This window comes from Dromaius novaehollandiae, chromosome 11 (assembly GCF_036370855.1).
Source record: "Dromaius novaehollandiae isolate bDroNov1 chromosome 11, bDroNov1.hap1, whole genome shotgun sequence".
Lineage (NCBI taxonomy): Eukaryota > Metazoa > Chordata > Aves > Casuariiformes > Dromaiidae > Dromaius > Dromaius novaehollandiae.
This window is the reverse complement of record NC_088108.1, coordinates 11,658,740-11,682,194: the sequence shown is the minus strand read 5'-3', so window position 1 is coordinate 11,682,194 and position 23,455 is coordinate 11,658,740. Positions and strand designations below refer to the sequence as shown.

Below are 23,455 nucleotides of genomic sequence, written 5' to 3'. Positions count from 1 at the left end.
CAAATACCCAGTTCCTGCAGGCTGCAGTGGCTGCTGAATGTGCAAATTCAGCATGCAGTTGTGCACACGCCCTTTTTATTGTGGCTGCTAATGTTAACATAAGTCATCATTACAGGATACAGAGTAGAAGACATTTTTCTCACTTTCACTCCTGCCTCTTTTGGAGGCATTTCCCCTCTTCCCTTAGCTGTGGCTGCCCTGAGCATTTGCCTCAGACACCTATTTGTGAAAGCAAGTGAAGCGTCAAAGAGATTGAGAATATCAGGGATCTGACTGCCAAAGGTGTTGAGGTTAACTGTAACGCTGTAATTCCCTAGCCTGATGCTGAAAGTCCCAAAGAGACATACAGCTGTGTGTTCGGGATTCATTCAGTGATAATGAAGAGCTGGTGAGGTGGGAAGCAGAGGAAGTGCATCAGGTGTTGTGCTACCAATGCAAGCTGGGGACTGACAATGGGGATGGTGGGATGAAGGCAGCACGAGAGCAGCACAGCCTGCCTGCACTCCATTACCTCCTTGCAAATGAGAACTCATCAGGGCTGCCTGGATACCTTAAAACTTTCTTATGCAATGCTGAACCCTATTACTTATTCTAACACAAGTACCTGTGAAATTGCATTAAGGCTCAGAACAATGATTTTATGCGATGAATTGATTTTCAAGAGGCTAAATGCATGGAATGGAGTGTGCTCAGTTAAAGAGAAAAAAGAGGGAGGAGGTAGGAATACTCAATCTTTGATCACCTGAATGCTGGACAGCAGCAATTAAATAGAGAGGGAAGACAAAGTATACAAGCCTCACAAATTAATGGACCTAAGAACTTAAAAAGCTGTGAACATGACCTTTCCTGTATTTAAACCCATTTTCTATATAAAACATTTTAAAAGCTTTGAAGAAGCATTTATGAGAAGGATTTTGAAGGTATTATTCAAGCCCAAAGTATTATATGTAAAACCTTGTTATATATTATTCTACTCTTTAGTACATACGGGGCTGAGATCCTATACTTCTCCCAACACTCATCACAAAGATTGCTAGACTCAGATGGCTGAATGTAACATCATTAACACTCTCAGAAATAGTTCACCTCATTGGCCTAGAAAACAGATTGATGATTTACTTTAGTTGTCCAGATTTTAAGTGATGCTTTCTGTTGAGTGTTGCGTTGATCTCATCGTTATGGAACAATGTGATCGTTAACTGTTGTGCTTGGAGAGGTATATCTGTATATGGTTGTTATTTCTCAGTGTCACCAATTCTCTTGGAAATACCTTAACTCCCAAATTCTTTTCTCCTTACCTTTCTGACAAGGTATGCAATGAGACTCAAGAATTTCACAGGCTCTTCTGCCACAGAAGGGGACAAGAAACTAGCAGTTTTATGGTGAGTCCCATTGCGACAATGAGAGAAGCAGCTAAAATCTTGAGGACTTTAGAAGTACTGAATTACTTAAGCAGCTTACAGAAGATCATTATTCTTGTTTTCCATTAAACTATTAAAGGATAACTAATGGATTTCTTCAGCAGCTGACTAAACATTTATTCTTCTAATTTATACTCTTATCAAGATAGGTTTTTAATGCTTCTGACCATTTTTTTTTATTTTTCTCCATTTGCTTATGTTTCACAATCTAACCCTAGAACAGAAACTGCAAAATATAGGTCAGCTTTTTTTTTTTTTTTTTACAGTTTATAGGTTTCATTAAGCAATGGAATTAACATAATCCTTTCCTAATTACCATAGCTACCGATGCTTATCACTTCTCTACTTGAGAATGTTTAAACTAAAGAAGGACCATGCTATGAAGTACTCCAGATCTCTGATGGAATATTTTAAGGTAATCTTTATTCTGCTTAATGTATTGATGCAAAATGAAATTCATGGCAGCACTGAGGGCTCTCGCAAGTATAACTGCATGACTTAAAGTCCTATGTTTAACCTCTCCCCTGGGAAATGCAGGCAGGATGACTGTAAGGGGGTGGGGACAGAAGTGAATTGGGGGATTTTTGGATTAGCTACTTGATTCAAAAGACCATACGTAATAATTCTACTAAAATAACATTCTCAATGCTGTGTAATGTTTATGCAAGTTTCTGTAAAGGAAATCCTGATTCTTTCAGGATTTCAATGTGCAAGTGATTATGAACTGACCCCAAGCAAACCATAACAAAGCAGTTATTTAGGCTTTAGTTAGTTAAATTTAGGTTTTAAATTCAGCGAAACTTGCTGAAGCTTATTACAGATTCATTCAGAGATTTCTTGGACTCTTCTTTAGTTGAGTTCAGCTATCTCCAGCATAAGTCTGGTGCCTTGCAACCTGGGCTCAAAAGGAGCAGCCTTTAGCGCTCTGCTTTATTTCTGTGGAACTTCAAATTGCCTCATCTACATCTTGAAAGTTTTCCTTTACCTTGAAATGAGTGGAGATCAGCCACTGTCACTGTCAGGCCAAGGTGATGTTTTACTTCACCATGTCAAATGCTGTTTATCTAGTTCAAGAACATCATGTGCTGTTCCTAAATTGAGAGAAACAGAATCTTTCTTCAGCTTTTCATGGTTTTGATATTTATATTATATGAATTAATGCTATGTTCGAATCATGCATCAATTCTTGTAGTTGATTACTACATATTATTCTATAATTATATAATTATACTGGTTTGTCAGCTTATCAGAGGCTTTTCTTATTTTTTCAGCCTCTGTGAGTTCGGTCTAGGCTTTAACATACTAGCTTTACAGTTTTCTAGTACTTTTAATCCTGCTTTTTTTTAATATATTTTCATGAAAAATGGTAATAAAATGGTTGGTCTGCTGTAAAATTCTGGTACTATCATCTTATCAGCAACCCACATCAGCCTTGACCTCACTTCTCTGTGTGTATATGAGTGTGAATATGTAACTGCATGTGTATCTGAGTAACTTCAGTAATGTTACTGCTGGTCTTCTGCTTAAATTGAAGCTCTTCTGAAGTCATCAGGAGTGTCTGACCTCAGTAGGTTTTCAGTCAGGGCACAAGGATAAATCAGACTTGAGTTGGACACATTTATAGCCTCAGCATTTTCATAGAATGTATTCTGTTCACTTCAGATTTAATCCAGGATGAATGCAAGTAGTGTCTTACAGAAATGACTATTATGCAAATCATCTGATAAACTTCACACAGAAAGCAATGATTTCTTAAAAATGTCTTTCTTAAAAGAAGACCAAAAAAAAAAAAAAAAAGTTGGGGTGTGATTCTCTCTTCCGTTAAAGCCACTTTACACTCAAGCTGTGCAAAGGGAAGAACATATCACAGGTAATAAAGAACATACTACTACTCCCAGCATAAGACCCTTTTACTGTGTCTGCACAGAAAATGTGTCTTAATGTGAATGAAAATAAGGGCAAATTTTTTAAAACATAGTAAAATAGACAAATTGGAGATCCTATTTATGTATATGGATTATATGTTCAGGATCTCTTTGTAGTAAAGGCATGGGGTGGGGGAAGAAAAGAATGGAAGCTATTAACTGCATATTGGTTTTCTATTGCTGCATAATGTTCTGTGTTCACTAGCAAGAATCTGTATACAAATGAAATGGATTAACTATTTTAATAGAGCTGTTATTCAAAGTTTTGTACAATCTCAACTGTGAAAGGCAACCTACTGTTTACAGTAGAGCTAGAGAGGAATCTTTCGGTATAATTGTTTTTCATGTTTTTCCTCACAAATGCCACTTAGTCCAAATTGAAACCATTCATGGGACAGGGCTGGTTTTGATTCATTTCCAAGTTTCAAATTGATATTTTTGACACTTCACAATAAAAACTAACCTTTTGATCATAAAAATAGCTTTGAAATTTAGAGACAACTTGGAATAAAATATAACCAAAAAAGATAAATGTTTAAATTTCTTAAAATTAGCAAAAATGACATCTCTTGATTCACTTCACCTATAAATTTGAGGAAGATTTTTATTTTTTCAAAAATGTTGTCAATTTGACATGGGCAAAAAAATATATATATTTTCATGGTCATATCTACCTCCAGTGAAGATCTAGTCTTCAGATACTGTCCCCAGACACACTGTGGAACACACTGCAGACAGTGAGAGCCAACATCAAAGCTACTTTTTCATCCCTAAAGACCTTCTAGACCTTTAAGTTCTTCCTTCTTACATATCACTACATGCCAAAAACATACACTACACATGCTGCCTACTCCAAAACTTTCCAGTTTATGCTCACTTCTTTAATGAAATAGTGACATGCTAATACATGAGAACAAGGGGTTTCAGGCAGATCCTTACAAGAAGTTTTATTTCTCCTACTATCAGAACTGCAAGTCACCTTCCCAGGCCACTTGGGAGGATTGCATTTTTTTAAGGCATCAATTCCAGGGGTTTTTGTATCTGATTAAAAATGTGCAGGTCTCCCTGAAGTTGGAAAGTCATCTGCACTCTGAAGAGCTTACTTTGTAGCATAAAATTTAAAGGGTAGTTAAACCACTTCTTTGTGAACCATGCTTGATTTTACTGGGGCTTTGCTGTATTCTCTCTTTTATCAAGCAACTTTCATGCAACTGTTTGGAACCTACCAATCACCCACCAGCCATTCTGTTAGGAGACTCTAGTGCTGGGCTGTTCTGCTGTACGCGCTGTAGCTCTTGCAGCTAAAAGAGGGAGTGTTGAGCCTTGCATAGGCAGTATTCATATATTTTCTGTTTTACTTGCATCTCCTCTATTTACCGTTTGGTTTTGTACTTGCAGAACTCCTCAAAAGCCTCGCAGGCCCCCTCACCTTGGGGCGGCAATGGAAAGTGAGTATTTTCTGCTAAATACTTCTGTCTGGGAACAAGTGGTCCCAAGGGGTGGGGGGAAATGTTTTGATGCTTTCAAAGGCAAAGACCTGGCGATGACAGAGTGGTATGGGAGCTAAAGGTATATTTCAGTTAGGTAGCAGGTAGAAAATGTTCTTCTGGGCTACAGAATTGATTTTAGGGGTTCATGGTCAATACAGCTGCCTTGGGCTTGTGGGGATGAGGGGTTCCCGTCAGGCTAAATTAGGTACCCATACAAGCCATTTGGTATGGGGGTGGGAAAGAAGAGTTGAAACACACCTTCATCTTTTATGCAGAGCCCCCACAAGCCTAAAATCAGACCGTGGTGGTTCTACGCTGAGTTCTTTGACAGTTTGCATCTCAGGCCAAATGAAGGCCATAAAAATATCTGTTAATTAGCTAGCACGTACCATGTCATTTCAGGAAGCCAAAGTAAAGTTAACCTTCATTGCAATGATTTTTCAATGATTCATTCAGTAATGAAAGACCAATGAATATTTCATAGATATATGGTAAGTGCAGTTTAATAAAACTGAACGCATAATAGTGGTGAAAATGTGAAGGCACTTAGTCAGCCAATTATAAGAGGCTTTATACTAATGCTAAAACACCCTCACCTCAAATACAAAATTTGAGGAATGTAATTATGATCTGCTTTCAGTGGAGGTGAGTTGCTGCTGCAACTTTGCTTTTATCTGGCCACATCTATTGCCATCTAATGCATATCTTTCTTGATCCTCTCTTCTGGACACACATACAGATAAAACGAAGCAGAAGGACTTTACCCATTTTTCCTTCTTTGAGTAGGCTGAATTCTAAGTGAAAATGACCATTACTGTTTCTGGTGATGACTTCTGAGGACCAAATAAGGAAACAAGTTAATAGTGCTGTAGAAGGGGTAGATGTTTAGTACACAAAGAACTTAAGTTTTTGAACAGAACTTGTTCTGAATAAGTGCAAAACTAGAAATTCTAATATTTTGTTTAGGGAAAATTCTTCCCAAATACTCTCGTTGGTTCAAAATACTTTGTTTCAAGGTGCTTTTTTATGCAGTTAAGTATAGATTATAACACAAACCAAAGTGTTGAAATAAAAAACCCTTATAAACAAAAACAAACAAAAGGATGTTTTAACATTGGAAAAATAAATCCTAAATTAAATGATCCAATATTATGCCAGATTTTCAGTGAAACATTGTATTGCAATAGCATATTATATCTCTCCAGTAAGGTCTACATAAAGTTCCCATGCCAGAGTAGACCACTGGTGCATTACAACTCTTTTCTTTTTCCATAAGAAGTGGCTTATACCTAACATTGTCATGGAAAGCAAGTTATCTTTTTAGTCCCACCCTGTAACGCAGCCCTGCAGAGTGTGTGCTCTGGAGGTGACATCATCTCCCCTGTGTTATTCAAAGGGACTGATTAGGTGCCCAGGATTTAGAATCAGTGAGTTTTGACTGGAGGAGAAAATTCTTGTCCAGCCGCAAACTAGGCAGCTGAAACCCAGCATTTGGGTCAGCATCGCTTCTACGTGACACCTGCAGTGTCTTCCCGCTAGCTTGGGAGAAAAGCAAGTAAAGGTCCAACAGCCTGGAAGTGCACATCTCTCTCTTTTATTCAGAGGAAGAAGCACTTAGTATATAAGAATAACTAAATATGACAGGGTCTTGTCATAACAGTATTATTGTGATGCCTGTGAACCCGCATGCAAAGAACAAAGTCCATATCCAGGCCTTCTGTTGCCTCTGTCTGGAGTCTCAGAAGAAAAATTCTCCAGCTGGCTCAGAGAGTTGACATACAGTTCAGGTGCGTCCTGGTGGCTTCAAGGGTTGCTGTGAGCCTGGTACTGCAGTGGGGAGCACATGTGCTGTGGTCCCCAGGGCTACTAGGTCTAGAGTTTCCTCATATTCCCCCATAAATTCATACCTGATGGTAAGAGAAGTCACACCACAGACAAGAGACCAAACACCACCGGGATATGGCCCCACTGGAGATGGATCAACAGTCTGGTTCAGGATGGGGCAAGAGCGGGATATTCTCAAATCTTCTTTGAGCAAAGCAAAACTTCTCCATTGCTATGAAGTGTCATCTGGCTCAGGATCTCAAATCATCAAAAATCTCTTCTTAGCTTACTGGAATTTCTGGCCACATTTGTTTGAAAGGTTTGTGAACCTCTATGAAGTTGGCCTGAGTTCCAGGCTGGCAGTGAAACAATTTTTCCTTGGTTTCATTACAGAAATGTTTCCCACCTCTAGCGACAGAAAGCACGAAATAGAGAGATTTAATAGACTCACCACAGTAATAATGGCTGTGCACAACAGGGTAAATCCAATGAACAATGTGCTTTATTTGGCAGAAGTGCGTCAGCTTGTTGTAAGTGGCTCTAACAAAATACTCCTGGTCCCCTCAGATACTTTATGATTTTTAACTGCTCCCAGACCTAATCAAGTACAGCTCAGCTTTTCTGTGCATTAAAGACACTGTGGCATGCCAAGCAACCAGGATGTTCTGAGACTTAGAAATAAAACGTTTGTGCCATAGGATATGCTTAAACTATATCATGTAAGCTGTGTGAAAAATGTACTAGCTGCTAAACTAACTTGGGTCTTTAGCTCTGGAAAAAGGATGTATCCCATCTTGAGACAGCTGTTGTTGAGCACAGAGAATAGTAGGAAAACAGTTGGAAAATCTGCAGCAAAAGCTGGTGTCAGAAGTGTCCTTTAGCCCAGGGCTATGCCATGGGTGGCAGAGTTCTTGTTGTACAGCACCTACACGGTGTCACATCACAGCTCTGTTCCCATGCTGTGTCTATGGTCATGTCTATGACCATTGGTGGTGGCTTATAAAGCCAAGAGGAGCCTTTCCATTCTGGGGTTTGCGTTGGGCCCCTAACAAGACTGGGTGATCTCTGTGCTGTTGTCCAGCATGGAGCATCAGTGACCGCCCATCTTGAGAAGGGTCAGGACATCCCCGTTTGGGGAGTTCGGGCATCCTTGCTTCATGCAGAGAGTGCCGGGAACATCTCAGCCCCAGTGTATTTCACAGCAAATCGAATGCATTTGTTTAGGTAAGTGGTTCCAAATGAGGGCAAGAGAATAGATTTTTGGAACCCGTAATCTTGTTCACTGAAATCAGTTTTCAAAGAGAGCAGCTGTACGTGAGCATTCAGCACTGCACAGCTCTAAACATACGAGGTTGCTGTGCTGACCTCCGCACTGCTTGCAGCCAGCAGGTGATTCCTAATTGCTTGTGTTAGAATTAAAGGAAAATCTATATTAGAACATTAGTGCTGCACTAAGTAGGTAACTTAAAACACAGCTCTGTATAAAGCTGTGCAGATGAACTTTAGGCAATTAGAAACAAATCTCCATAGCCAGTCTTAAAGAATCCTATAGAGATATTCATAATCCTGCAGTACCCTCAGCTCCTAATACTGCTCTGCAGGGTGCTTTTAAGACTTGCACTTTGCTTATTGTGGTGACTGTATTTGGAGCAAACTGTCATTGTGGTTTCCACAAAATGCTTTGATAATAAGCCAATATTGCACATTGAGTGTTTTCTAACTGCCATACCAGCTTCTGGCAGCAGGTAGAAAAATCATTACAGCTATGAGATACTTCTTTCTCTGAAAGATTGCTCTATTTTTATGGTAGATATATGTATTTTTTTTTAAATAACAGGTTCATTTGTGGGGAGAATTAAATCTCTTTTTATTTTCAATCAGCTCCAGTTTATAAGCTGTCCTCTTATAAAGCCAGGAGATGCAACTGCACGTTCTTCTCCAGCTGGGGTGCAGAGTTGATTTTTTTTCTGTGAGTTCAGGGTAAGTGGTGTGCCTGAGTGGGACTCACTCTGCTTTCATCTCTCGCAGGAGCACAGAAACGCCGTCACCTATGTCCCTCAGCCCGTCCCCAGCCAGCTCTGCCGGGAGCAGCGCAGGCACCGCCGGCTCCTCCTCGGCAGGGACCATCACCATCCCTCAGCGCATCCACCACATGGCCGCCAGCCACGTCAACATCACCAACAACGTCCTGCGGAGCTACGAGCACTGGGACATGGCTGATAAGCTCACTAAGGAGAACAAAGGTGCCCCGCGCTGCCGCGTCCTTGTCCTGTTTCACTCATCAGCGTTAGATTTCTTTTTGTCCTAACAGGAATTGTTGGGAATTGAACCTAGAACCGCCCCATCTAAGAGCACAGCTGTTAGAGCTTGAGCAAACAGATCAAATCTGCTTGCTGGTCACTGTAGCCAATTTATATCTTCCCTTGTCAAGCACAGGGGGAGATATGTGCAACATGCTGAACACAGGGTTATCGGAGCAGCTGGCAAATAATTTAGCAAACACGAGCCCCAAGTGATGAGGGCTTTTGAGTCTACAAATTCGTTCACAGTTTCAGCTTTTCTTGGAGCACAGAGGTTATTTGCAGACTGCTCTGTCATCCGGTTTAAGACTATTAAAATGCTAGCTAGGGTAATAAGCAAACATCAGATCTTAAGTTTATGCAGGGAGTCTGATTATGACATGTCCACTGAAAACCATGGCCTTGGCTATCCTACGACTGGATTGCAAATCCAATTTTTATTTATTTCTAACAGCAAAGCGCAAGTCTTTACCATGGTTGTTCCAAGGAATTTTGGCAAGTGGCTTGTGACTGGGTTACATTGACTATAGTGGAGTTGCAGAGATGTAACTGAAGGACAAATTTGCCCTATTGCTGGCCAGCTGTGAACTGCCCCCATGGTAATGTAATTATTCAGATTCCAGCTTGGGCTTACACAAATCATGGACAAAGCTTTCTTTGATACTAGAGGTGCAGAGCCTAACTGGGAAATAGTCTCTTTGTGAATTGGCTCATTCTCTTAAATTATACTGAAACTTCAGATGGCTGCCTTTTCCCGACAAACGTGCTCACTGTATGCAGTTTGATCTTACTGCCATTAATGTCAGTGGCAAATTTCTACTGATTTAGAGAAACCAGGCTTGAGATTTATAGGTTTTTATGTCTGAATAGTAGGTCATAATGATCTATCCCTGGATGAGGAACAATAATAGAAGTTCTGTCCAGTCCTCCCCACTGCTTCTTGTCTTTGTTCGCATCTGTTAATTTAGTAGCAGTGCAGTCATTTTGGATTTTTTCCATAGCTGCATCCATTTTCACAAAATGTGAAAGTGATTCCCTGTCAAATGTACTGCAGAATATTATAGTGGGAATGCAAAGGGATGCTCCAATAGGAGAATGAGATGGCGATAATCTTGTAATTAGCCCTGTGTGTTGTGGACTTGTTAAATGTTCTGCTTGATATTGAATCAAAATAGCTCAGGCATTCAGCCAGCAGACAGAAGATATACCCAGGCACTGCTGTTACCAGTCCTGGAGCTGGATGAGGAAAAACCTGCTGACTCTTTTTCTGAATTCCCCCCCACACACATACTCTTCTTTTTCTCATTATGGTTTACGATCAAATAAACCAAATTTAATAAAGTCATAGAGGAGCAATCTTTATTCAGATGAGCAGTCCCCTTGATTTTAGTGGGATTGGATGTATGAATAAGGGTTTCTCACATGAGCAAGACATCTAGGATTGTGCCCATTTGGTCACTTCTTTACTTGTTTCGCAAACTACAGCATTCTCACAGTGAATGGAAAGTTTGTGTTGCTTCAAATCACATTTAAGTATAATTATAATCCCATAAGTCATTGGAGAGAGAAATCAGATGTTCATACATGTTACAGCATGCCTGTCTTTACAGTCTGTCTGGAAAGACACCTCATTCCTAATCAAATTTTAGATTTAAAGTTGCGCACTTAAACTGCAATTTGAAAAAAGCCTAGTGTAACAAAACAGAAGTACATAAGAGCTGCTGCTGTAGTCTGCAGGTTTTCATCATATCACATGATGGATTTCACTTACATAAGGATATATTTAAGACATTTTGACACGGGAAATAACATATTGTTTCATGAAATCTAACCCTAATGGTAATTTGTAGCAGTTTTCACCTGCATCTCTGAAATCACTCAAAACACTTGCATCTTAGTGGCTGGGACAGGTCTCACTCCTTACTCCATAGCTACCTCCACTCCACTTTTGCCAGCCGGGCTGACAGCTGCTGTGCACAAGCCCTGCCTTGCTTGTGTGTGGACTCGGGGTCCAAATTGCCCATGACAGCAAACAGGACACGTGCAAACCCTAGGCTCTGCCCTAAGTCCCAACAATATACAAATTTCTTGGTCTCTAAATTTGGGGTTTAGGCATTCAGGTCATCATAAACAATGAGAATTTTTTCCCTTAGAAATTGGAATGGTCTTTTAAAAAAAAAAAAAAAAAAAAAGCCTGTTTAATTGAAAACCCAATATTCCATCAAAAAACAGATCTAGTGATGAGCTTTCATTGTTTCCGTTGTCTTCTGAATCACAGGGGTTGTCTTGCCTCAGAACATGTCCCTGATGAGCTAATAGAGCTTGGGCTAAAAATGTGGCCCCATTGTTCTAGTGTCTAGCAGCCTAGCAGGCTCCTCCAGCTACCATAGATGTTTCTTAGGTTATGCCCATGCAGACACAAGAGACCTCTTCCACATTATAGGAGCTACATAGCCGCGTTAGTGAGTCTGTAGCACACCCTCCCCGTGTGCATGGCTGCCAGCTTCGGTTTTGTGCTCCTCTGAGTACGCCAGCACACTCCCAGTTTGGACTTGACTCATGTCCAGCTGGCCTAAAGCAGGAGGCAGATCCCTTTCTTGTCAGCCTCCTATAAACATGTACCATTACAGTGAAAAAGCATAGCAAGAAAGAGAGCAGCACAACTATGACCCACCAAGCTGATCCAGATTGAAAAGGAAGGGGGGAACACACAGCAGTGTACCTTTGGTTGCATTGCCTGTAGTCAGCGGAGTGTAGGGCATGTCGGGGAATAGGAGCAGGTCGTAAAACCTGCCTCTATAGCAGGGCAGCCTAAACTGCACACTTCCCAAAGCCAAACCGTGTGCTGGTCTGTGCTGGATCACCTTCAGAGCTGTTCAGCAGTTACAGCATCAAGCTCTCAGCTGATTTTACAAAATTTTTTTTTTTTTTTTTTTTTTGCTTCTAAAGATAGCAGCACTTTTGCTCTGCAGTAGAAAACCATCAGCTCTGTAGTGATGAAGGCCTGTTATTTCACATATAAGTTAAATAAGTGGCTTTAGTGTTTATAGCTTTTTCAAGAAATAATTTCGGATTGGTAAACTGAAATTAGTCTTCAAGCTGAATTCCCAGTGTTTAGAGCAATTATTGTTTATTTGAGTCTAGAATTAGATCACTAGAATGCAAGCAAGACAGTGCATTATTTCACTGCTAAATGTATTGATTTCACGCTGGAGGAGGGGAATAAAAGACAGAGGAAGGAAGATTAAAAGTAACTGCTGGCTACAGAATTATAACATGACTGGTGATATCCCTAAGCTTTCTTTATGCTTGCCTCCAGCCATATCACTTTGTGCTGTGATACAGTTGTAGCTCCCAAGCTGACCAGGGTCAGGCTGTCAATACTTGAATAGAAGGCCTCAAAGCAGCACTTACATTCTGAAGAAAGTACTGATAATGATTTTGTACCCAGCATCTACACTTCAGAACTGCAGCCAACACAGTGTTAGCTGGCTGAGTGCTGAGAGGACTGGATTTTAGATGGGATGTGAATGTAGGGGCTCAGCCACTGGTTATCATGGTAGTTGGTTGCCATCTGTACTCTGAGGGGCTTCCAGCTGAGGCAGGTTCCCATCTCCTAAATATCATTTTCCTGCCACATTCCCTCTCTCCCTTTCTTCCTTCCCCTTCCTTCCCCATCCCCTGGGGCCTCTGAAGCTGTTACAGGATGCGCAGATGGCTGCAGCAAAGCTGCTGCAATGGCAGTTACAGAAAGTGGAGGGTCCTCTTTAGGATCAGATCAGCTCTTCAGGCCCAGGAGAGAGTGCAGCATGAAAAAAAAAGTGGCATAGTTCATTGCCAGCTATTTAAATCATACAGTCAGCAAGTCTAGACTGGGCTTAAAAAATTGAAAATGAAGATCATCGGAGCTAAAGGAAGACCACTGGCAACCACCCATACCATGTTTTGGTTGACTTCCAGCATGGATATTCTATTTTGGTCTGTTTAAGTACATTGTTGCCTTTGTTTAAATTCTGCAGTTTTAAAATCCAGTGCAAAAAGAGTTACAAGATGTCAATGTTAAATTTTAGAGTTTGACCCTAAAGAAGCATTATAAGGTGAAGTATTCTGTGACAGATTTCTATGATGAGGTGATTTCTGTGATGTGAGGGTAATTCATTCTTGGACAACTTACCTAGAAATATTTTTTTTCCATCACTTGCAATCTTTAGGAGGAGCCAGGACATTTTTCTAAATGATAGTGATGGGTTCAAAATCATAGACTGAATAGAAAAGTTGCTGGGGATCTTCTTCGTAGTGTTTTAAGCAAGACTTTAGACAGGATGTCACCATATAACCCTCTGACCTTGACACTGGGAGCCACCTTGATGCAGGCCTTGTGTATCAGGACTCCTGTGTATCAGGAGTCTTTCCTACAGACTATGTGCTTGTGTTTACAAGGTCTTGACAACTCACTAATTACACTGCTGCTAGTGAGTATGAAAGTGTCATAATACATGTATTTCTGTACAGTTGCCTGAAACAGTGACTTTTGTTTCCTGTGTATTGCAGAATTCTTTGTAGACCTGGACTCAGTGATGGGACCCTTAACACAACACAGCAGTATGACCAATCTGGTCCGTTATGTTCGCCAAGGACTCCACTGGCTCCGCATTGAGGCTCATTTGTTGTAGTGACTGCTGCCCTGTTCATAACATCGCCATTGCTCTACCTCTACCAGCGCACAGACGATCACTGGTGGAACTCCACTCATTTCTGGAAGTTTATTCATGTAACTTCATTTTTATTGCCTTTTTTAATATCCTATCTCTTGGAAGTAGAAGTCACCATAAATGGAACTTACGACTTAAGAGCAGTATGTGTTGTACCATCTACTCATTTTCGACAATTTTCTATGCCTTGTGTCTCCTGGATCCTGCTATCCTTATGTGCTTTATGGAACGGTACATTCCCTGCAGTATTGTTTTAAGTCCATGCTGCCTTCAAGTGAAAACAAAAAAGCACTTTGAGAAGATATGGATTCCTGAGAAATAGTACAAAGCATCTTAAATATTTGAGGGCATATAAGAGAAGTCCCTTCTGAAATAAATTAGTAGAAGTTATAGCTATTCACTCAAAATCGCCTTCTGAACCTGAACCAAGCTTTTCGCCACTTAATTCTGGCATCATTACCTGACACAGTACATCATTGCTAAGATTTCATACTTTCTATAGGCTTAATCTCTAAAAGAGAACATTGAATATCTTACAGGTACATAGTGTAAGATCACCAAAGGTGTTAGGAGGTGAAAGGTGAAGGAATGCCTCATTAAAGAAAGATGACACACTATGCAATGAGGTTTTCATATTCTGTTCTACCTGTTTATTGTCAGCTTAATAATTTCAGTAGGCAGCACAATGCAGTTTTTAGGCAATTTCAAAATATTAGCTTTCATAGTCTCATCTACCATTCCTATACTAAATCTGTAAATTTTCTTTCAGTTTTACTGTTTAGTCTCAAACAAATAATCATCCAAGGTTTTTCTTCATAGAGCAATCTCTTCTTGCATAGTGACTCAGTGAAAGCAGATTTTATCAGGAGCGCTATAGTTTAAGGGTCAATATTGTACGTAAAAGTCCATTAATAACTGTATGCACATTTTTCATGAAATTCTCTAGAAGTTTAACTAACCAGCTACTGTTGAAACATTATAATTCCATATGACATCAATTTACACCTGTTTTGTTCATTTCAGAGCATTAGAAACAAACAGTATTATATTGCTATCTTGAAAACAATGACAAATTAAATAAAATCACCAGATTTACCCAAAAGAAATATAACATTTGTTTAATAATGGCCATGAATTCTTCAGTCGAATTACCTATTTTCCAAGCTCTGCATCTGTTTACCCATGCTGTCATGTTTTGGACCATTCTTCTAATGCATGAATAATAATGAGACAATTCAGATAGAATTTCAAAGCAATTGTGAATAAATTAGACCATTTCACATTTGCTCTTTCCTCTTCTTCTTTTCCCCTGTTATAAACTGCACTGCTGTTTTGGTGCCACTGCAAGAAGCGCTGGTGCATGAAACAAAGCAAAATGAATTTATATCAGTATTTCACAAGACTTTAAATGGTCTCATCTCATTCTTGATGTAACTCCTGCATACTAAACTGTAAATTCCATTTCTATAAACTGAAAATGCTCACAGCAATGTAAATATTATTCTGTCTCATCTCATTGAAATAATACAATATGTGTATTAAATGCCATCCAGATATTAGTTAATTGCAATTACCTTCTGCTATATAATCCTGTATATCCTTTAATCTGGTGAGTTATTGGATTCTGCTCACTGGGTTGTGACCAGATAAATAGGACAAATTTCCATTTAAAAGGTTCAGACTGTTATGATTTCTAGAGCAGGCCTTGCATATTTGCAAGAAGAGCAGTTTAAGGACTATGCCCAGTGCACATTTAAGACAAACATCACTGTAGGAGTTGTGTATGAGTTTCCTTTAATACTCCTTTCCCTTAAAAATCAATAATTCCTAATATTTTGTTCCACAAGAATGTATTGCAAACGCAGCCAAGGGATCATTATAGAAATCATCCAGTTTGGGGTTGTCTGCAAAGGACATTTGCAGAATGTGCACATCCTGGGTTATCTGCACATTCCTGTTCCTACAGCGGTCGATATACCGTTATCTGTTCTTTGAGGGTTTTGGTAACCTGGCTGAAACATGAATCGACAGCATTTGTCACGCTCCTTCTGGCCCCAGTATCTAATGAACAAAACCACAACAGTGAAAGCTATTCAGAAATGCAGAAGAAAGATTTTTTTTTTCTGGTTTTTTTTAGAGGAGAAAAAGAAATACTTGCAGAAGGCTTTTTTTTTAAGCAGAGTGAGTATTTGAGATGAAGCAATGGTGGAGTGGTTTTGTCATAAGCCAAAGTTTTCCATTCCTTTTACAAGGTCCCACTAAGGAGGTTCAGTAACTATTTAGTCTAATTAAGTGCATTGTCGTCACTTTTTTCTTTAATGTAGACTGAAATCCTAGACTGCCATGAATTTATTAAGATAGGTAAGTCTTGAAATACAGTCTTCAGAGACAAGACTGTTCAAAGAGTTAGCTGCAGTCAGTCAGTGAAGTCAGCCTATTATCTTTCCCCTCTTGCTTGTAGTAAACAGACTCCTATCTCTAAATTTAGCCTGTGCTCACAATCTTCTGCTTAAACAGCTTAAGGAATTAACGCACCTGATTTTGCATCCTGTGACTTAGTTTGAAATGTATGCAGAATCAATGGCATGATTCTAATAAGTCCAGCAGTCTAGCCTAGGATCACAAGCCAACTTACTATTTAGCAGTCTTGTTTCAAAAGCAGCTTAGGAACAAATTAAATATGGGGAGTGAATTACCTTCTTATCCCTGGGGATGATGCTTCTTTTGGGTTAGTTATTAAGGATTATTGCACTTTTACAGGCACTATATTCATCTCATTTCAAATGCCAACATGTCATCTTTGTGGAATCGTTTTACCCCTTAAAATATTACTTCAAGCAGAGTTAATCAAATGAGATTGTTTGTTTGTTGCAGTCCACAGGGAAGCAGCTTGCATTTGCCTGGGCATTTTCTGTGTCTGCTCTTAACACTGCCCACTGCAGGCATCCACAGTCATGAGCCAAGCACCAAAAATTACAAGATTGGCTTCAAATCATGTTTTTTTTTAAAAAATAAACTTTTTAGGTTCCTCTATTTGCCCTCTGGATCCTGAGGCTTTGAGGCTGAATTCAAGACATGTTTTCAGGCATTTCCCAAGCATGCCGAGGGCCAGAAAATGACACATTTATTTTGAATAGTGATAAACTGAGACACTGATGCAATTGCTTGATTTCTGCAGCTGGGCTTTAAGGAGGACACTAAGCTCCATATAAAATTGCCAGAGCTGACAAGACTGTCATTTGTGTCCCATGCTTCAGGAGGTTTGGAGCAATAACCATAGCTCAGCAGTGAAGGGAGCATGCAAAGCAAAGGGCTAAATGCAAACATTTGGGACCTCCATCAGTACAAGATCCTAGGGCAGCAAAGTCCTAAGTGCTTGAGTGAGGCATTTACATAGCACTTAACCTCCATGTCAAGAGCTACAGCAGGTCTTAAGTGAAGCATTTGACAATGTGCAGGCAGAATATCCTGCTTTTAGTGCAGTGAGCATCTCCAGCCATGTGACGTGCACTGGGAAACATGGTCCACGAGAGCAGGGCTCAAAAGCTTGAGATGATGTATCCCATATGGGCTATGTTCCACTGGACCATGTCCTGCTGGTCGCTAGCCTCAGCTGTGCTCAGCCAGCTGCTTTGGAAGGACCAGCCGCGCTTCCCACTCTAGCAAACTAACAGCAGGGAAAGTTCACACTGAGCTTGGATAGCCAGGTTTGGCCCAGTATTTGTGATTTTATTTTATTTTATTTTATGTACTTTGCTATTTTTTAGTCATTCTGGTTTAGCTTGCAGCCTTTATTTTGATAGTGTTGGTAACATCCTTCCCAGCTTGCTTCTCATAGCTTAATTTCTCATTTTCTTACAAGGTCTTTGGGCTTTTAATCATTTAAATAGCCTCTCTGTGAATATATTGATTGTCTCATTTATAGATGACCTCCTTCGAAAGATAGGGACAGGTCTGTTGATTTCAGTGGTGTTTTTTTAAAGAATAAAGGTCAAGAATTTTTATTCCTTCTAATGAAACAAAATCTGAGAAATTGAATCTGGATCTTGATTTCTATGATTTTTTAATTTCACAGATTTTATGATGTTCTTCCATTCTAATAGTTTGGATTCACTGACAAGTTCTTAGGTACTTTGGAAGAAATGTTTTCATTGTATTTTTATTAATATGTAGTACTATCTAAATCCAATGATTAGTTTTGTGAGTGCAGCTTAAAAGATTGAAAAAATGGGACTGTTAAAGAATTCTGACTTAGATATTAATATACTTTGCTTTGAGATGGGGAGAAACTCCACTACAGACAGTATTGAAAAGTGTAAGAGTGTGTGTGTGTGTGTGTGTGTGTGTGTGTGTGCGTGCGTGCGTGTGTGCGCGTGTGCACATTTGAACGGATTTGCAACAAAAAATTCATGCTCATTTTTCATAGCACAGGAAAAAAGAGATGGTAGCTTTAAAGAGGACACACACTTAACACTGCAAAGTGGTAGCAGAGTTATTAAGGTGCTCCTCTGTAGCATGTGTATAGTCATCTTTGCATCTGTTGTCTCTTTGCAAGCAAAGCAGGTATCTCAGAAAGTAATAACTCTATCATCTTGGTCATGTGGTCACTGAAGTCAATGTAAAAACTGAAAACGATGTCAACATGCTGTTAGGGCTGTTGTTTTTTCAGAAGGTTAACCCATTTGCAGCAGTCCAGTGTCTTGAACTTTTAAGAAAGACAAAATATTTTGCAGGTCACCAAAGAAAATGGATTTGTCATTTTGAACCAAGTATAGAGATGCCCTTATACATGGGCAGCCCACAGATCCAGGTGTCATTGCAAGGGGTCTTTGTCTCCCCCAGCATCTCCCTGACTTCACTGGAGTGCTGTAGGGGTTTGACAGAAGGAAGCACACAAAAAAACAATCCACCGTCCTTATGACATCTTCCAGTTTTACTTTACATAGTATTTTATAAATACGAATAAAACAGGTCTTGTTAATATTGGGAGGACTCAATTACCCTGATACTCCTGTATGTCCATGATATAACCAGAGCACTGGACACAATAATGCATACAGGCATTCTGTATTGTCTAGTGATATACATATATATATATATGTATATATATCACTTGATATATCATAGCCTATGTATATAGGCTAGAAGCTTGATTAGTCTCTCTCACTATCTAAACCTCTCTGCTACTGAAAATGAAATGTTTCTACCTGGCTTATAGAGTAGTTGTCATTGCCACAGTGCTCTGTTCAACCTCCCTTTCTGAATTACTTGGTAGTTTTACTTTAGCTACTCCATTTCAAAGATATTTGGTCTATTTATTTTGTCTTCCAAGATCAGTGCTTCTGGTCATCTCACACCAGCTTAAATACGTGGTGGTGGCTGTCGAAGTCAGAAGGATATTCAGATCTTGTGTACAGCCAGCATGATCCCATGGCTCTACAGACAGAAGTGAGAGCAAGCTCAGATGCAGATGAGTTACTGCATACAACTGGTGTCAGATGAGAATCAACCTTGAGCATGTCGGGGCACTTGAAGAGAAATACTGTGACGATAAGCTGTGCTCAGAGTAACAGGGTACATAGCAACATCTCAGGCAGCTCATTGACACTAATTGCATTAGGCAATGGTAAAGGTGTGAATAATCATTTAAAGAAACTGGGGCGAGTTGATGTGGGGTGGCATTGTGAGTTTAACTTGTGAGTGCTTGTTGCTATGTCCTGCAAAATAACACCTGTGACTTAGTATCATACACAATCCTAATATGGCACCATCCCATTCAATTCATTAGTCTGCCTCGTGGTACCAGCACATATCACAAAGAGCTAATGCTTATCACTGCCCTGAAGTCACCATAGAGCTAAATCATTTTCCCCTCACAACTTCCCCAAAGGCCAAGCCCAGGGACCCAGCGGTCAGCTCAAGTAGCAACGTACGTGCTCCCCTTTGGAGAGGGGCCACCGAGAGGACGTTGCCAAGCCCAGGTTTTGGAGCAGTGCAGAGTCCAGAGCTGCCAGAGCCCTCAGGCTGCTCGAGGCATTGGACCATGTGTCAGAGCACTGTGGATCCACCAGGCAGCCCTGGCCGCTGTCCTGGTGTGCAGGAGACACAGGGGGGGCCAGTGCCCAGCAGGTCTGAGTGACCCCAGCCCACCGCCTGCATGCAGAACTGTGGCTCTGCACTGCTCTGAGCTTTGGTCCTCTGTGCCTGCAGATGGGACTTGGATTTGAGCACTCACTTCTACCTGCTCTGCATGTAAAAACACCAAACAGGTTGACAGAAGCGTTGCATGCTGTAACATCATAAAACTAAGGCAATATTCACTGTGTGCAGAATTGCAATTTGAATTGTAGTGTCCGCAGGACCACTCGTGCTTACAGGACTCTTGTTGAGTCCTACTGATGCCAGTGGTATAAGCCATATGAGCAGATGACACAGCTGTTTGAGACTTATTTTCATCTTTGATTTTAACTGAGTTCCCCTCTATGCAAGTTCTCTAAGCTCTCTGTGCTGGATATGAGTTTAGTCACAGCTGTGCGAGTATCACCCTGTTGTAATTCCATTGAAATCCATTAAGTAGAGTTAATCCTCATTTCTACTCAGTTATCTCCTTCTGTGAGTTAGAAGGAAAATCAAGCTCTTAAGTGAATTTTATTGTTTTAATGAACAATAATAACTAAAATGGACCAAATTTTGAGCCAAGCAAATGTAGTATAACTTGGCTCAGTCCATGGAATTCATTGGACCAAACGCTGCTGTCATACGACAGTTGGGCAAGTCTGGCTGAGTTTGTTGAGTGAAGGGAGAAGCTGACTAATAAATCTGGCGTAGTATTGCCAGAGTTCAACTTATTGGACCAGATGTTCACTTGCATTAAACCAATTCCATGGAATTACACCAGTTTTGTTCTAGCCAAGCACTCACCCCACTTAAAGTAGTTGAAGTGTTCTGGATTGGTGCTGGAGCGACTGTGCGCAGACTTGCTCTTCAACCAGACCGTGTGTTGACTCAGCCCTTGCTCAGGGAAACCACCATTGACTTCAGTGACACATAACGTGGACTTACGGACTTGAAGAAGTTTTGACCCACTGACAGGAGGCATTTACTGCTGAATTTATGAATGAACTGAATTGTGGATAACAAACATGCTTTATTTATGACAGAGATAGAGTACAAGTTCCTCAACTGGTGTAAACTGGTCCAGGAGTACTGATTTCATTGGAGTTAATCCAATATGCACATGCTGAGGATCAGCCCCTTTAACCCCAAACTAATTTTTACCAATATATCTCTATGCAGACAAACTCCCAAAGCTTTTATCATCATGCCTTTTCTACTGATCATGCCAATGAAATGATTAATGTACTATAATCCTTGCCTGCAAGGAAATACTGTACTTTGCAAAGCTATGCAGTATGGAGCGCATCGTAAAACTGCTTTAGACCACAGAGTCTGGAAAAGCATTATCAGAAACTAGACGACCAGCGTAGCTTTTTATCTGATGTTGATTACACTTTCACTCTGCACTCCCACCACTGAGATTTTTACATATGGAGTGAATGATCATTGCATGTTTCTGATGACTGTGGGCCAAAGCTTCGGCTGTGCCTCTGAGTAGCTCCATAGATGTCAGTGCTGATTTACACCAGCTGAAAAACTAGTCCTCTGTCTTTTCAGGCTGTGTTATATGGCCTAATGCAGCTTTATAAATATATACTCAGGCTGAGTATATATTGAACTCTTCTGATTGAGCACCAGATAATCTCTGCTAAAAGAATTGGAGGGTAATTTCTGCCTGCTGTCTAGGCTTGCATATGTTTTGTTTTTAACTAAAAGGCATGCTGCAATTTCCTTACCTCTGAGTTTAGATATTTACTGGCATCACCATTAGTTTGCGTAGAAAAATGGCAAATAAATTCAAATGTGTCATAAATGCTGTCAGTCTAGAGATGGAATCTGTTACTTTAGTTCAAAGATATTACAGCAGGCTAAAGTGTGTTTTCTAAGCCAAATGGGTTTTGTACATTCAGAAATCATGGCAAATATTTATCCAGGCCCAATTCCGCCCTTCTTCCCCTGAGCATCTTAACCTGCAGGTTGCTCCACTGAAAGCCACAGGAGTAACTCTGTGTACAGCAGTGCTCAGCACCCAGATCACAGAATCAGGCACTGCGTTAGTTAAGTTGATGCAATCGGGAGTGTAATTTTAGCCGTATATATCATTTGAGAACATTCAAAATTACGTATATTTTATCTAAACTGACGGTCCTTGTAATTCCATAAAATATTGTATAATTTATTCCTGTCTGCATTTCTGACATCTCTGGATTGCGTATTTTCTACTGGATTTTAAATGCTGGGTTTTTTTAAAACCCATATTCAAAAGGCCTAAGATGTATCATCACATAGTATGACAACAAGTTGAAAGATCTGCTTATTTTTTTGCTTTAATTTTGGGCTATCTGGTTTATGTTTTGTTTTTGGTTGTAGCACTCTCAGTATTTTAAAAAAGGCTTAGTTGAAGTTAAATTGTTTTCTGTCCTCTGAAAAAGAAAAAAATGCAACTAAAATTCAGGAAAAGGAACTCTGGCACCTAAACAGATGTTTGCTCTTTCTCGTTGCCCGGTTTTTTTTAACCTAGCAATGTTGGAAGTCTAGTGTTTGCACTCTCTTGCCTACCATTTCTGGCTGTTTTAGCAAATAAATACCTTTTCTTCGTGTGTGTGTGTGTGTGTGTGTGTGTGTGTGTGTGTGTGTGTGCGTGCGCGTGCGTGTGCCAGTTTGTGTGTAGAAGTAACCAAAATATCAGGAAAATTTACATATGCTTTCTTCTGGTTCCTGGAAATAAAGCAACATGATGACCTTATGGTCTTCCAGCAAAAGTCAGATTTAATTTCTACATTGCAGTGCAACTTAATTAGCTGTTGGAATTAGATTGCATTTTGCTAAATGGCCCTTTACCTTGCATTCTTACTTTTTCATTTTCTATTGAACTAGCCTTTTTTTTCCCTCATGTGTGCAAATATCATATCAATAATCATTGCAATTCCACAAGGTGTCTTTGTTCTGAACAAGCATGTTATTCTTGTAAAGTTTTAAGTATAAGTTGTTTTGTACAGACCAAGGTAACTGTTAAAATGTCAAGCAATTACTGAAATGTTGTATAGTTATAAAAGTTTGATTTCTTTTGCTTTATATGTAAAAAATTGTATCTTGCCTGTTTTGCTTTGTATTTCCTACGTGTTGCACAATTATGCATTTTGTTTACATTTGTTTCTTCTTCTTCAAAAAAAGAAATAACAGTAATACTTTATGTACAAACATTTTAAATGTACTTTTGTTGTTTTTAAACACAATGTCTCTGTATAAATAATATTGGTTGAACTGGTACATTTGTGTCTCTCATAGAGGGATTAATTATACTGCCAGTGCATTGAATTATTTAAAAAAAAAGTAAAATAAAATTTTTATGAAAATGTAGCCCATTTTATCTTTACAAATTTTTCTGTCTTCCGCTATTTTCTGATTCCCTTCCCAGGGTGCAACAGGTGTGGTAGAGTAAGTTCTGTTTGTGGGAGAGTTGTCACTGGTTTGAATTTGTAATGGATCTGTTTGTGTCCTTATGGAGACTTCAGGTGACTTAATGTTAGAAAATAACATAGCGCTGATACCAGCTGTGAGGTAGCAGGATCAATGATGTGTTTTCTCCATCCTTGAAGAGCCTCAGCTGCAAGACAGCAGCCTAAATCCCGTCTGCCCCAAACCCAACTTCAAGAGCGAAGGAGC

At 39.8% G+C, this 23,455-nt stretch overlaps 1 protein-coding gene across 3 annotated transcripts in view; it reads left to right on the top strand.

Moving 5' to 3' along the window:
* AFF2 (ALF transcription elongation factor 2) overlaps positions 1 to 23,149 on the top strand; it is a 341,402-nt gene extending 318,253 nt beyond the window's left edge. For all 3 annotated transcript variants that reach the window (XM_064518262.1, XM_064518263.1, XM_064518261.1), the window contains exons 17-21: positions 1,311 to 1,382; positions 1,743 to 1,836; positions 4,745 to 4,794; positions 8,689 to 8,903; positions 13,512 to 23,149. In XM_064518262.1, the coding sequence (XP_064374332.1) occupies positions 1,311 to 1,382; positions 1,743 to 1,836; positions 4,745 to 4,794; positions 8,689 to 8,903; positions 13,512 to 13,633 (553 nt within the window). In that variant the 3' untranslated portion in view covers positions 13,634 to 23,149. The remainder of the gene's footprint in view (positions 1 to 1,310; positions 1,383 to 1,742; positions 1,837 to 4,744; positions 4,795 to 8,688; positions 8,904 to 13,511) is intronic.
* The last annotated feature ends 306 nt before the right edge of the window (positions 23,150 to 23,455 follow it).